The 16,136-nt window shown below is 41.3% G+C and overlaps 1 protein-coding gene across 1 annotated transcript in view; it reads left to right on the forward strand.

Moving 5' to 3' along the window:
• Positions 1 to 15,408: 15,408 nt before the first annotated feature.
• The window catches only part of LOC122561197 (hyaluronan-binding protein 2-like), a 56,887-nt gene continuing 56,159 nt past the window's right edge, over positions 15,409 to 16,136 (forward strand). Inside the window, exon 1 of the mRNA XM_043712766.1 lies at positions 15,409 to 15,545. Within this exon, the coding sequence (XP_043568701.1) occupies positions 15,477 to 15,545 (69 nt within the window). The 5' untranslated portion in view covers positions 15,409 to 15,476. The remainder of the gene's footprint in view (positions 15,546 to 16,136) is intronic.

Here is a 16,136-nt window from a genome sequence, read left to right on the forward strand (position 1 = left end):
TCTCCTTGTTGGAAAGGGTCACTGAAGAGCATTCAAAGGTTACAAGCAGTTCGGGATTAAGACTGTATGTTTTGTTTTGATCATTGCCAGTACTACTGGACATGTCAGATTCTAGAATGAAACCTGGTTTGATCTTGTAAAAAAAATAGTTAAACGTGATCATTCACTGTAACTTTCTCACTCAAGGCTGCAGAATTTCTTAAACAACAAAACAGAAGACTTTTATACAAAAGATGAAAATAAAGGAAAAAAATATAGATATGTGAATATTATATAGAAGACTGGGTGTTTGGTGCCGGGTGAAACTTGGCTGAAATTTGAGTGTTAAAAGAAACTATATTGAATGTAAACTTAGATGAGAACTACACAGACATAGAGGAGACATGAGCTTATTAGTTCCAAAACCCAGAGCTTGAGCTGCTCCAGTTGAAGGCAACTCTTGTACACATGGTCATCCAGAACACCAGGAGCACCTAGAATTTCCTACATCATACAAGATGTACAAATCACTGGTCTGAACTCCCTAGACATATTTCAACAGAATCAAATATTAAACCCTGCTTCTATTTGATTCTTGCTCCTAATTAAATATAGACCCAAAAAAAAGCCTTGTTTTCATTTATGTCAAATAACTAGAGCCTCTTATGTGTGGCACAGTGGCTCAGTGATTAGCACTGTTGCCTCACAGCAGTAAGAACCTGGGTGTGATTCCAGCCTTGGGCAACTGTCTGTGTGGAGTTTGCATGTTCTCCCTGTGTCTGTGTGGGTTTCTTCAGGTGCTCTGGTTTCCTCCCACAATCCAGAGATGTGCAGGTTAAGTGAATTGGCCATGCTAAATTGCCCATAGTGTCCTTGGATGTGTAGGTTAGGTGCATTAGTTAGGGTAGGGGAATGGGTCTGGTTGGGTTACTCTTCGGAGAGTCAGTGTGGACTTGTTGAACGGAAGGGCCTGTTTCCACACTGTAGTAATTCTAAGTCTTAAAAAGTAAAGAAACGTCGGTTTTGAAATTTACATTATCTTTCATTTTATTTTTAGTTTTAAAGTTGTACTTATGGCCTTAGCTTAAATTTGGGGGCTCTTGTAGGATTTTGAATACACAGGTAAATATAAAAGGTAGTGCTGCCTGATGTTAAGATTTTTACAGTTAATTTTACTACACATATTGCAAACCAAAGTGGCTCAGTAAGTTATTATGACTTTTCTGAAGAGGGAGGGTTTATTCATGAGTGACTGCAAACAAAAAAAAACAAAATAGGGTTAAAAGCATTAGCAGGAAGGTAGGAGTTGGAATTTAAAGCAAAAGCTAAGAAAGCAGAGTTGGTTGAGCTAATAGCACAGCATTTGGAGCTGGAAGATGATTCTAACTCAAGTAGGAGGCTCCTTGAGTTTTCGAGAATTCAGTTGTGGTTGAAGCTGCCTGAATTAGAAAAGAATAAAAATGAGAAAACTCAAACATGAAATTAAAAACTGAAAATGTGTTGCTGGAAAAGCGCAGCAGGTCAGGCAGCATCCAGGGCACAGGAGAATCGAAGTTTCGGGCATAAGCCCTTCTTCAGGAAGCTTATGCCCGAAACGTCGATTCTCCTGTTCCCTGGATGCTGCCTGACCTGCTGCGCTTTTCCAACAACACATTTCCAGCTCTGATCTCCAGCATCTGCAGACCTCACTTTCTCCATGAAATTAAAAAGGCAACTATTTGACATTAAGTTAAGCCTTTGTAGCTTTGTTAATATGATAATTGCAAATGTGTAAACAAAGGGGTTATCTTCATACTCTGTAATAAACTAGTTGTCAGAAGTTTAAATAAGAATGATAAGAACTTAGTGTATTATCCAAGTTATTGCAATGAAACCTTTCCTCTTCCTTCCAACATCACAGCATTATTTGCTGTACAGATATTTCTAATATAACACATGTTTCATCAATATGAATTGGCTATAAATGATGAATTGTGGACATTGTTTGGATAACGCAAACTTTCTATTGAATAGGTATAGCGATTTTCTACAGCGATCTTCTTCAGTGTCATTTTCTAATGGGGTGGATGATGATGGGATAATGCAGGAGCATGGGCTTAGATTAGTTCACAGGTCGGTGCAACATCAAGGGCCGAAGGGCCTGTTCTGTGCTGTATTGTTCTATGTTCTATGTTTTCCAGTGTGATGTTTGTACAGTGCAAGGTTGCACAGGAACACAATCATTGTGTTATACCAGAAATATCTGTATGTGCAACATCAAGGGCCGAAGGGCCTGTTCTGTGCTGTATTGTTCTATGTTCTGTTTTCCAGTGTGATGTTTGTACAGTGCAAGGTTGCACAGGAACACAATCATTGTGTTATACCAGAAATATCTGTATGCAATTTGCACTTTGTAAACCAGCAATCTGTGGAAATTGTAACATTCAAGGAATAGAACATTCCAAGATATTGTTGTACTTGAATGTTCTGAAATATTAGCCACTCTCAATATTGTCCATAAACAAGAGCAGGGAGGTTTTTCAAGGGTCAATGTTGGGATGCTTCATGGAGGATTTCTCGATGTGAACCCTAGCAAGTTTTCTCATACAATTCTGCACTGATCACATCATTATGTTTGCACTACACCTCTGTGGAGCCCTCACTCTCATTACTGTGCACTTACCAATAGTTCAACTACTTGCCCCTGCTGAGTCCTTCCAGGTCCTTATTTAAACCTTAACTATGTACCAGATCAAGGTCAGCTCTCCTCTCAGGACACTCCAGAGGTGCAGAAACCATCCTCACCTATCTACCACCTCCAACCCTGTGGAGAGTGAACCTGCATCACACCAGGACACACTCAGGATATCTGGGTCCTGTGGCCACCTCAGGGTCAACCAACCAAAACTCCAAAGCCAACTGGCTCCACAATAAGCTTCATCCTCCCCAGCTGTGGGCACTGGGTCTGCACCTAGATGGATGTAGTGGCAAGGAAAGGAAAATGATAAAAATGTTCATCAGTGGCACAATATGTTTGTAAATATTTGTTCACTTTTCATCATCAGATCAATGGGTGAACATCATCTTAGCTGTCTCTACAAGAATGCAAGTAGAGAGACTAGCTATACTTGCTGTGGCATGATGTTCTGACCCTATCTGAGTAATTGGTATCATTTCCAAAGCACCCAGACTAGCATAGAACATAGAACATGGAACAGTACAGCACTGTACAGGCCCTTTGGCCCTCAATTTTGTACCGACCTTCTATCCTACTCTAAGATCAGACTAACCTACATGCTCTTCATTTTACTATCATCCATGTGCCGATCCAAGAGTCACTTAAATGTCCCTAATGTATCTGACTCTACTACCACCGCTGGCAGTGCATTCCACGCACCCACTACTCTCTGTGTAAAGAACCTACCTATGACATCTCCCCTAAACCTTCCTCCAATTATCTTAAAATTATGCCCTCTCATGATATACATTTTCACCCTGGGAAAAAGTCTCTGGCTATCCACTCTATCTATGTCTCTCATATCTTGTACGCCTCTATCAAGTCACCTCTCATCCTTCTTCGTTCCAATGAGAAAAACCATAGTTCCCTCAACCTTTCTTCATAAGACATGCCCTCCAATCCTGGCAGCATCCTGGTAAATCTCTTCTGCACCCCTACATCTTCCCTATAATGAGGTGACCAGAACGGAACACAACACTCCAAGTGTGGTCTAGCCAGGGCTTTATAGTGCTGCAACATTACCTCACGGCTCTTGAACTCAATCCCCCCGCTAATGAAAGCCATGACACCATGCACCTTCTTAACAGCCTTATCAACCTGGGCGGCAACTTTGGGGGATCTATGGACATGACCCCAAGATGCCTCTGTTCCTCCACATTGCCAAGAATCCTGCCTTTAACCCTGTATTCTGCATTCAAATTCAACCTTCCAAAGTGAATCACTTCACACTTTTCCAGATTGAACTTCATCTGCCACTTCTTAGCCCATTTCTGCATCCTGTCAACAGTCCTCCACACTATCCACAACTCCACCAACCTTTGTGTCATTGGCAAACTTTCTAATCCACCCTTCCACTTCCTCATTCAAGTCATCAATTTTTTGAGGGATCATCAAATGTTGGGAAGGCTTCCATATGTTCGTAACCCTAACATTTGTGAAACAGCATGAGCTGGGAGGATCAATCTGTTAAGTTGCACTTGCATTTGGGATTATCCAGGTGAGGCTGGCCTCAGCAGCATCAAAACATTTACAGCTAGTGAAAAGTGAATTCACTCAACTCAGCTCCATTGAACAATGTTCACAAGGAAGCCCTTCCTTTGTTGCTTTAGACACTGTTACACTGTAAAACGCTGAAGGTGCTAATATCTGTCTGGAAACATCCTCATCATCACAATGCTGTGGCTTGCACTGATAACGTCCATCCATCCTGAGCCTCGGTGTGTCTTACAGTTGTCCAGTGTAAGCATTCGAAGATCAAACTGCATATCTGTCTGAACGGTGCTGGTACAAAACTTCAGATATGACCTGCACAGAAACCAAGTTGAGGTGCCATCCAATGGCCCTTGTTGGCTCCTGGGAAAGAAGATATTGCATTATAAATGCACTATATGTCATGACCATATTCTGACTGCTACTTGTGATGAAGTACTGTGCCACTACCCTTCTTTTATCTACACTGCATTTGTCGAAGATGAGTGAACTGTGGACCTCCTGCATCTCACTGCATCATGAGAGCACCTATGGCTGCAACTCCTCAGTGGGAGTCTTGTGCTTGTGGATGCACATGATCCACATCCATTTGTATTGCAGCTCTTCATGCAGTGAACAATCACAGCTTATGTGCCCGGATCCATTGCAAACAGTCCCAATGAGCCTACGTGCAAATATCAGAAACAAAGCAGCTCCTCAAAGATTTAATCATTCAACAGTCGCAGCACACACAAATAAATTAGACCAGCATCTTCCAATCTTTGAGACATGGAAGCCCCTGACAAAGAGCACAGTGGGATACCTCTGCATGGACATTGCACACCATTACCGTAATACAATCATCTGTAGCTTATGTCTTTTGGTGCACCTACAGTTGGAGATTGTGGGTGTGGCAGCAATAATGATAACCTCTACCCCTCTCCTCAAATCCCCACAATACCCAACCAAGGCAGTACCATGTGTAGAATCATAGTGCAGGTGGTTTATGTTCTAAGATGTGAAGTGAGCAGCTTCTGCACCTTGTGGTGGCCATGGAGCCTAAGAAGATGACTGCTTCCTTGGCAACTACTGTGAACCTTGTCAGCCTGCAAGACATTACTTGTGCCTCACGGCCATTAGTAGGATTCATTTAAAATGTTGAATGAGATGGTCAAGAATGGTTGGGGCCAAGGGTTTCAGCCGACACAGTCAGTCAATGTGTGAGGCCTACATACAGTGTTTTGTGATCATAGATGTGCTTCACCTGTACAGTGTGGGAGTTTGTTTAATGCTGTTGCCCTTTAAAATACTCACATTCCACAGAAGTGGAGAGATTTCCTTAAAAAAATAAAATCACTTAATTCACTCACTCCAGCTGTTGTGGCAACCATTTTGATTTGTGCATTTGCAATTTGAATGATGATGATAGGCAACACAGTTTGCACTTAGAGAGTGAATTAAATAAACACTTTTGTGACCATTCAAGAGATAAATAGGAATTAAATAGAAAAGAGCCCATTTCCCTCCTCATACTAAGTACAGCATACATGTGGATTTTAAATGTCATTTAAAGGAACATTTGCCTATGTTCATAATCTGTTGATGTTATAGAAAGGATCCCTGAAGGACATAGGGAAACTTTCTGCTATTTTGTCAAAACTTCACCAATGCCCTAGCAACATTTTTTCTGGAAATTTTCAGAGGACCTTAACAGAAAGAGTAAGTGCTGTAGTCCTACGGCTTATTGGGCACCATATTGGTAACAAAGAGAAAGGAGTGCTTGGCCGTAGACAGTTCTGCACTATGAGAGTGGTGGGGATGTTCAACCTCTCAGGTAGGTGTCATTGGTACAGTGGTACTAATGGAAAATGAGTAAGACTTCTACACTGCTTTCAAGCCAATATTTACCACTCATACAGCATCATTAAAAAGGATGATCATGTCATTGCCTCATTGCCATTTATGAGAGCTTCCCATTTATATTTGCCTGTTGTGTTTCCTACAGTGACTACATTACAAAAATATTCTATTGGTTGTAAACTGCTTTTTAGTACCTTCATCTTGAGCAAAGCCATGTATGACCAGTTATTTTTTCTGTCTTTATTCCCATCCCTTTGCTCCAATATTGTCAAGCTGGTTGCAAAGACTAGAACCTTCCATACATAAATTTGGACCATTTCTGTGTCCATGGCCTGCCCACTTATACAATTTAACAATGACCAGATCATCCCTACTTTTCTTCCAATTAGTGATGGTAAACAGTATATAGATGTGACAAGGTAAATGGGGGGGCTAAAGGAAGAGTCAATCCAACAGCACTATTGGGAGAACTGAGAACTGGCCTATTTCAGTCTCTTCCTCAATAATCAAAAGATTGACACACAAATTAATTTTGTCAAGGCCTTTTCATGAAAACCAAAGTTACAGATTGCTGACAAGCTGCAAATTTCCCACAATGTTTTCCTGTACCCTGCCAAGTTAGATACTGATCACAAAGTTGACAGAATTCTATGGCTTGAGATGATTGTTCAGGAAGGTGTTACCTGAAGACAAAGCTTGCAAACATACTTTCGTATATTTGAAATTCACCATATCCCATGAATAATTTGCAAAAAGAGCAAGGTGAAGCTCTGCACCCATAACTGATGGCAAATCATGCATTGTCAGATTACTTCTATCCGTGATATGGTGAGGGTATATTGGAAACAAGATCAAACATTTTATGGTCAGATGCACTGCTGAAGAATTGCTCCATGAACATGCTCTCCATCTCACAAAGGCTTAAATCTGGACTTGACCAACTAGGGCAAGGTGTGTCTGGTATTTGTTGAGGTAAAATAATACATTGTTGATGGGAAATAGAGCTGTGCTTTGCACAAGGTTCAGTAATCAACTATCTGAGAAGGGCAGGTTCTTGGATGCTGTTTTTGTATTCATTCATGGTACTGTTGGTAAGGCCAACGTTTATTACCCATCCCTCGGGTAATGATGGTGAGTTGTCTTTTTCAACCACTGTGGTCTGTGAGGTGCAAATATACCTATGACACTGGAAAGATCTGGTCATTGGAACCAGCTTGGCAATATTAGCAAAGGAATAACCAAAGCAGAAAAGCTTGTGTCTATTGAGAGTGATTTCTAGGATTCTGTCTTAGCAACTGTGAAGGAAAGACGCTAAGGTTCCAAGCCAAGATGGTGCATGATTGGAGGGAGCCCTTATGGATGGTGGTGCTCCCATGTTTCTGCTACCCTTGTCCTTCTTGACGGTAGATGTTGTGCATTTTGGAGGATTCTCTCAAAGGAGGCTTAATGAAGATTGTTTCATAGATAGTACACACTGCTGCCATTGTGCACTGGTGGTCGAGAGCATTAATATTTAAGCTGGCGAATGGGTGCTAGTTAAGTGGCCTACTTTGTTCTGAAAGTTTTCTGGATCCTTAGGTATTAGAGCTGCCCTTACCCAGTTAAATGGAGAGTGTTTTGTTGCATTCCTGTTGTGATTTGTGTGTGTTGGAAATTTTTTGGGGAATCATGTGGTTAGTGGTTGCTGCAGAATATCCAACTTCTGACCTCACTTTTGGGGGTATTGTTTAAACGTGATTGATCCATTTAATTTTCAGGTCAATGGTATCGCCCAGTATGTCAATAATGGGGGATTCAATGATGGTTAAAGGGGAGGAAATTAAACTCTTTCTGTTTGGAGATTGGCATGACCTGGTATTTGTGTCATATGATTGTAACTTGTCGATTATCAATCCAGCCTGTGGATTGACCAGGCATTGTGCACATGGACATGGATTACTATTGTTGACCAGTGAGCCCGGCAATTTCGAGCGTTAGATCTGTTTGTGCAGCTACAGCCATTTTCTGCTAAACTCCATACTGGCTGCAAAGCAGATCCCTAAAGACATGTTACAGTACATTCCATTATCGGTGGAAACTTAACTATGCTTTTCTGGAAAGCATTAAATAAAAATACATTTTTATAAAATGGAGCTTGGTAATCCAAAGAAGAAGGATGAGGTTAACAAAATCTTATTTAAGGGCACATTAAAATGCTGGAAGTTATAATATTATTTATCTCTTCTCAGGACTAGTGCTATGAGTGATCACCATTGTTTTTAAGTAGAACCTATGATTGGCTAGTTGCTAAAGCGGCCAGTCTGGGCCTCGTCATTTCCCCTTCCCTGACGTTTGACTTTTACTCAGCTCTCAGTTTAGCAGCCGAGCCAGCAAATTAAATTCACTCAACCAAAGGATACAATTTGGAATGACTGATCAGTTGCAGATCCAAAGACACAATTTCTGGCCAGAGGCCAAGTGCTTTTGCTGCTTGAGTAACCAGGATTGCTGGGTTCTATCAAGAAAAGCTGACCAAATGAGAAGAAGGTGCAAATGATCATTATGGATTTATCTTGTTCTGAAATGGGCTTGTGCTGATGCATCTTCCTTCCTTCTCCCTGCTGAGGTTTAGATTGTACGTGGCTTTTTTTGGCCTGGAGCTAGGAATTGCTTCATTTGCACAAAATTGTAATGATTAAATGTGGAGGAGTCTACAAAGGTTTGCAATATAACGAACAGGCAAGCATCACCTAATTAATTACATAGCATTTGCTTTCAGAAAAGAATTTTAATTATCAGTAAGTAGCTAACAGCAATGTTGCCTGATAACTGGGATGTACTAAAATTGCAGATTGTTCACTCAACAAGTATTGCAACTAATTATTGGCCTTGTGAATAATTTAAAAATATAATTAAAGTTATTGTTATGTGACATTAAAAGCACATTATCTCTCAAACTAAAAATTATTTGCAAACGGTGCAATAAATTCGAGACTTTTCAATCCTGATTTCTGTTTAATATGCTTTGTTTACATTCTACATTTTTCTTTCACTTTAATTATATGTTGCTGTTCAATTGTAATTCCACAATTAATCCACTTTCTGAATATTGAAAATGTACTAGCTGACCTCTCATGGACATGCTTTGGTGCAAAACCTTATTACTTTTAACCAGGGCATTGATGATTTAATCTCCATGAGAAACGCATTTAAATAGCGTTGTGGATTCATGCAGCAGAGAAGGAGGCCAGTTGACTCATCATATTCATACTAGCTCTTTCAAAGAGATGTTGAATAGGTGAAAAACCCTGCTCTCTCTCCCCAGTGCTTTCTCTCCTGCTTTCTCTTCCCTTTTCAAGTAGATATTCAGTTTTGTTTCTGCAGAGAGAATTTGAGGGAAGTTTCTTCTAAATTCCTGATTCTTGAGATTCAGAAGAGGCAAAGTTTGCAATGCTCAGTCTCCCAGTCCCTAATGTCGCTGATGTGCAAGTTCCTGACCCGCCCTGACTTCCACACTCGTTACCCAGTGAGGCACATTTACAGACTGAGCTGCAGCTACTTGTCAGCTGAAAAGACCTCTCCAGGCTAAGATTGACAATGGAGGAAATAATGGGCTTGACCTATCTGTTGCAATCTGTCTTGCAAACAACTCAGTCACAGAGATTTTATTGCTGGTGACAGTGAAAGTCATAATCAGCTTCCATTTTTGTGTGTCTGGATTCTTCCAGTCCAGCCGTGGGACTGATCTGTAACATCAATTAATCAGAATAGACCCTGTAATGCAACTGTACTGTGTTAAAATACCTTCAAGCACTTTAAGAAAAAATGTAGCAATAAAATATTAAATAGCCACATATGCCATATATTATAACATAACACAGCTGTTGGCAAACCTACAAAGTGTTGAGTATGAATGACCTTACATCCATCTTGTAGGCCTCATATTTCCTGGTTTAGTTCACCGGCTACAGTTCTATTCCTGTGGACTTACCATATGTGAGAAACAAAAGCTCACTCACTTTAATAATTTCAGTCCGAGACAAATATCTGAATCCGCCATTTATTTTTACACCTATAGATGGGTGCCCTGTCTCAATACCAGGTAAGGTAATGAGAAAATGCACACCAAATCCAACAAACTCTCGAAATTTATACAGTTTGAATCCCCATATTTTTCCTTATTCCATTGTTTGTTCCCTGCTTCGCTTACGTCACTCATTTCCTTAAGACTTATCCCACAACTTCTGTTTATCCTGTTTTATCCGTGACAAACTCTTATCTCTGACTCCCATAAGGGTGTTTGACGTCAGTCTATTATAGATTATTGATTAGGCATATCTTTTCTTCTATCAGCATCTATTTCCATCCAGAGGCCACTTTGACCTCTTTAATTAGGGTTTGTTCCTGTGTCCCCGTGTAAGGGGGAAACAGATGCTTTCCTGTTTGCCCATATATCCACCATTGTTCTGTATTCATGTCTCATGCTCACATATCCTTTCTTTTTGCTGAATATGTATTTTCTTATTCCTGTTCTGTATCAGAATTTATACTTGCAGAAATAACATTAATTCATTTATATCCCACACCATACGTTGTGGGGATTATGCGTGGATGACTATTTTTTCTTCATATTTTTGGACTTTTCTTTCACCTGCCACATCTCTGATTATGATATTTTTAATTTTCTGCAATACTCGTTCACATATCCCTATGCAAACGAATATTCACATTCTCTAAAAAAAACCCTCAAATTTTCTCCAACACACAATAGGAGAAAGTGAGGACTGCAGATGCTGGAGGTCAGAGTCAAAATGCGTGGTGCTGGAAAAGCACAGCCAGACAGGCATCATCCAAGGAGCAGGAAATTCAACGTTTCGAGCATAAGCTCTTTATCAGGAATATGGGGTGGGGGTGGGGGAGGTGAGACCAAGGGGGCTGAGAGATAAGTGAAAGGGTGGGGCTGGGGGGAAGGTGACTGGGAATGTAATAGGTAGATGAAGGTGGGGGATGATGGTGCTAAGCTGGAGTGGAGGTGGGAAGGAAGATGGACAGGTAGGACAGTTCAACAGGGTGGTGCTGAGTTGGAGGGTTGGATCTAGAATAAGGTGGAGGGAGGGGAGATGAGGAAACTTCTGAAATCAACATTGATCTTCCACCAGTTGTCGGGTGGCTGGGATTTGGTGGTGGAGGAGGCCCATGACTTGCATGCCCTTGTCGGAATGGGAGGGGGAGTTGAAGTGAACGGCCACAGGGGTTGTTTAGTGCATGTGCCCTAGAGATGTTCTCTGAAATGTTCAGCAAGTTGGTGTCCTGTCTCCCTAGTGTAGAGGAGACCACATCGAGAGCAACGGGCACAATAGGTGAGGAGTTTGGATGTGCAGGAAAATATCTGCCAGATGTGGAAGCATCCTTTGGGACTTTGGATGGAGGTGAGGGGGTGGTGTGCATGTGGGGTTTACACCTCTTGTAGTGGCAAGGGAAGGTTCCGGGAGTGGAGGGTGAGTTGGTGGGACCCGTGGACCTAAAGAGGGAGTCACGGGGGGGAATGGTCTCTGCAGAATGCTGAAAGGGGTGGGGAGGGAAATACAACTCTGGTGGTGGGGTCTGATTGCAGGTTGCTGAAATGACGGAGGATGATGTGTTGTTTCTGGAGCTTGGTGGGGTGGAAGGTGAGGATTGGGGTGTCCTGACCTTGTCGTGGTTCGGAGGCGGGAGCAGGGGTGGGGTTCAAGAGCAGAGCTGTGGGAAGTAGAGGAGATGCATTGGAGGGCATTGTTGACCACATGGGAAGGGAAATTGCAGTCCTTGAAGTAGGAGGCCATCTGGGAAGTTCTGGGGTGGAATTGGTTCTCCTGGGAGCAAATGCGACGGAGGCACACTTTTTGACTCCAACACACATCAGTCAATCTGCACTTCTTACTCATCACCCGTTCAAGCATTGTTGTCACCTCTGTGAAGCCAAAGTAATCACATGTTGACCACAATTTACAAAGACAATCCAAGGTCACAAAGGCTACACAATGGCAGCGGAGCTGATTTCTCCTCACATTGAAAGGTAAGTCACCAACATGTTCTTACATGCAATAATATAACAAAACAAAGAACTGCAGATGCTGAAGATCTGGAACAGAAACAGAAATTGCTGGAGGAACTCAGCAGATCTGGTGCATACATAATAGAAGCATGGTGCATACATAATGAAGTAAACAGCATGACGTTGTGTGAGACAACTCACTATTCCTTAAGGAGGGGAAGCCTCCATGAAGCTCCCTGAAATTTACATTTAGCCAATTTATAGTAAAACTCATCCTTCAGTCTTATCGCTAGTGGACAGTGCACTTTCTGTCACTGGTCATTTTAATTCTCAGTCTTAATCCCTTTCTGACCTCTCTGACTGCAGGCCTCCTACACTCAACCAATGAACCTCAATAGAAACTTGAAGAACTAAACCTCATCATTCAATAACCCTTCTGGGTCAACATTGAATTCAAACATTTCATAACTTTCCCACCCAATTATTTTGAGCACACCCACTGGTAAAGATCCTTCTGTTCAGCACCTTAAGAACTCTTTTCTTTTGTTGCTGACAAGGGTTAGTAACAGACTGAAATCCTTAATTCACCTTGTGCTCTCTCTGTAAACAGAATGATTTAGTTTTGAAAAGGTTGAGGCATGTTTCCCAAGCCCCTCTTTGCATAAAGTAAATATGACAATTACATTTAATTAGAATCCCTACAGTTTGGAAACAGGCCCTTCAACCCAATAAGTCCACACTGACCCTCCAAAGAGAAACCAACCCCCCTACATTTTACTCCTACCCTATGGGCAATTTACCTAACCACATCTTTGGATTGTGGGAGGAAACCAGGATACCCAGAGAAAACACACCCACAGACAGTCGCCCAAGGCTGGGATCAAACCCGGGTCCCTGGCGCTGTGAGGTAGCATTGCTAACCACTGAGCCACCATGCCGCCCCAAATATGCAGCACACCCTTTTAGGTTAAAACCAAAAGTATTCATTATTCACATATTGAATCTCAGAGTGATTTTATGTGGCTTCTCTCACACATACAAGCACATGGAAAAAAAGATATAGTAAAAGAAAGAAGTTTAACATCTATGAATAATAAAACCAAACAGTAGAGTTATCGGTTCTCTTGAAGATTAGAGTTTAAATGTTGAAGAGTGGAGTTCCTTCAAAAGCAGCAAGATGAGACAGCAGTTCCTGGTGATTTTGATAGACTGAGGATCGATTTGCTTTTCAGGTGAAGTCAAGGTCTTTTGGAAGCAGGTTTCTGAGGATTTATCTTTGAGGCAGGCTGAGGTGTTAGCATGGAGGCTGTAGCTTCCTTGACTTGTGACAACAGACTGCTTCAATAGTTCAGAAAGTGTGATTAAAAGTTTTGAAAATTCTGAAGCAGTTTCAGTCACATGAAGCTGGTTGTCAATGGTCCTTGGGGGCCACTAATGAGCTATTCACATTCCCAAAGAAGTTTCCACTTGTCCTGGTCAGAACACACGGTAGCAAATGGATAGAACTTTCAGCACCTGCTTTGGCACAATGAATTGCAGAGGTCCCTTTTGTTATGAGATCAGGGGTTTGAGCTCTACTTGTTTTGACATTTGACAATATGTCCACGAAATAATGGGTGAGAAATTCCACAATAGAGAACTGTCTAGCTATGTAATTTACTGTTAGAAGCTTTCAGAACTTTGACTAACTTGTAAGTCATGTGATATGTAACAGTCGAGCAAAGTCAAAGAATAATTTTTAAACAATTTGTAACATCCTTCATGTCCCATGACATAACAGTTTCTTTATTTGTCCCATTTCCCTTTATGTCATCATCCTGTCTGTCACTTCGTCACTCTTCACTCCATAACACGTATCACCTTTTCTTCTTTACTCCCCTCTGCATTTCACATTCCCTTGGCTCTGAAATGGCTAACAAACTGTTCAACTTCTAACATCTTTCTGTTCTGACAACAGGCATCAATGTCAAGTAACGTGCTGACCATTTACAGCACTTTATGATTTTCAGCTAAGTGATTAGGTGTTGCAGAAAAGTGTGATTGAATCATATGATGAAGCCTTTAATCCAAAAATATCCTGGAAATGAGTACTACATGTCATAGGATGCACAGATTTACTCACAAAGCCATTTGGTCCAAATAGTCTTCGATGATGCTAAACTCCTCACAACATGTCTCCTACTCCCATTGCCTCATCTCAATCGTTCAGCTTCCAATTCTTTTCACTCAGGAACACAGCTCATTTGTTTATCAAAGCATCTAAGCTACAGGTAGTTCTGGAATAACGCATGTTTTGGCAGCACCATTTGGCTATAACGTCACTGAAGAATTAAGGAACGGTATTTTCAAGAATGCTTACCTCTGTCGGCAGTAGAGCAATTCCAGGGACGATTGGTTTGCGTGCTTCGTTCTGCACATGCCCTGATGTTGGCATCGAAATCTCGGTGCCATTCTGCTCATGCACTGATGTTGGCACCAAAATCTCCATGCCATTCTGCTCATGTGCTGATGTTGGCACCAAAATCTCCGTGCAATTCTGCTCATGCACTGATGTTGGCATCAAAATCTTGGTGCCATTCTGCTCATGCACTGATGTTGGCACAAAAAGCTCTGTGCCATTCTGCTCATGCACTGATGTTGGCACCAAAATCTCCGTGCAATTCTGCTCATGCACTGATGTTGGCATCGAAATCTCCGAGTCAATCTGCACATGCACTGATGTTGGCGCTGAAATCTCCGTGCCATTCTGCACATGAGCTGATGTCTGCTGCCGACAGAGCAGCATTCTGAGAGCAGTATTGCAGAGAGACCAGCTTTCTTACATTTTTTAAATGTACTGTTAAATTTACTTTTTCATTAATGAATATGATATCAACCTTTACTCAGGCTGTGCCACACTTTGTGTTAGAATTTTGGGTGATTTTTGAGTAATGGTGAGTGATAGTTTTACTGGTCTGCCCCAACTCCACGTTTCCCATCGACCCCATTATTTCTATTAAGCAAGGTCACACTGGAACACAACTATGGCATTATAGGAGAACTACCTGTATTTGCCAATTCCTGTGATAAAGAGTTCCACTTTCTAAACACTCTGAATAAAGAAATTTCTTCGTATATTGGATTTCTTAGCAATTTGTATTTATGCTCCTTCCTTTTGGATTCTTTTAAACTGAACGCATTATCTTCACTTCTGACCTGTCTAAACCATTCATAATTTTAAAGAACTTTATCAGATCACACTGTTTTCTAAAAAGAAAAGCTTCCACTGGCCCACATATTCCCAATGACTGTAGACATACAGATTATTTTTATTTGAATAGTAGTTAATAGAAAACTTATGTCCACTTAAACTTTGATCTTTGTAAAAAGATGGACCATTTATTGACTGTAGAATTTACCATGTACTGAATGTTCATGAACCGTTAGCATTTTCATACAATGGCAGTGGTTGCAGCTAAGATTTCTATTGGCACACTTTTAACCTGGCTTTCTGTAGTTTCATTGACTGTAAGTACATTTTCCAAATAATCTGTTGAATTAATTAAACTGTCCCCCTTTTTAAAAATATTTTCTGGTTAAGACGCTTGGGTATGTGAAAACCTACATTATGAATTTAATTATGTGTAAGTTACAACACAATTAGTCAGCTAAATTCAACTTAGGTCAATTAGAGCAGTGTGGTCATTTAAACTGATTATTCTGTTTGGGATCACGAGGGATGTAGTATCTATTCATATTGGATCTGCTTGAAAACTGGAAAATCTGGAGCTGTGCAGTCTGTTTCTTCTGGCACTGACTTTAGCCAGCAACACTCTAGAGATACAATGGAGAAATTGAGGGCTCGGACTTGCCCAAAGATCACTTCTGAAAATGTGTTTCTGGAAAAGCGCAGCAGGTCAGGCAGCATCCAAGGAACAGGAGAATCGACGTTTCGGGCATAAGCCCTTCTTCAGGAATGAGGAAAGTGTGTCCAGCAGGCTAAGATAAAAGGTAGGGAGGAGGGACTTGGGGGAGGGGCATTGGAAATGCGATAGGTGGAAGGAGGCCAAGGTGAGGGTGATAGGCTGGAGTGGGGTGGGGGCGGAGAGGTCAGGAAGA

Source organism: Chiloscyllium plagiosum, chromosome 22 (assembly GCF_004010195.1).
Source record: "Chiloscyllium plagiosum isolate BGI_BamShark_2017 chromosome 22, ASM401019v2, whole genome shotgun sequence".
In the NCBI taxonomy this organism is placed as follows: domain Eukaryota; kingdom Metazoa; phylum Chordata; class Chondrichthyes; order Orectolobiformes; family Hemiscylliidae; genus Chiloscyllium; species Chiloscyllium plagiosum.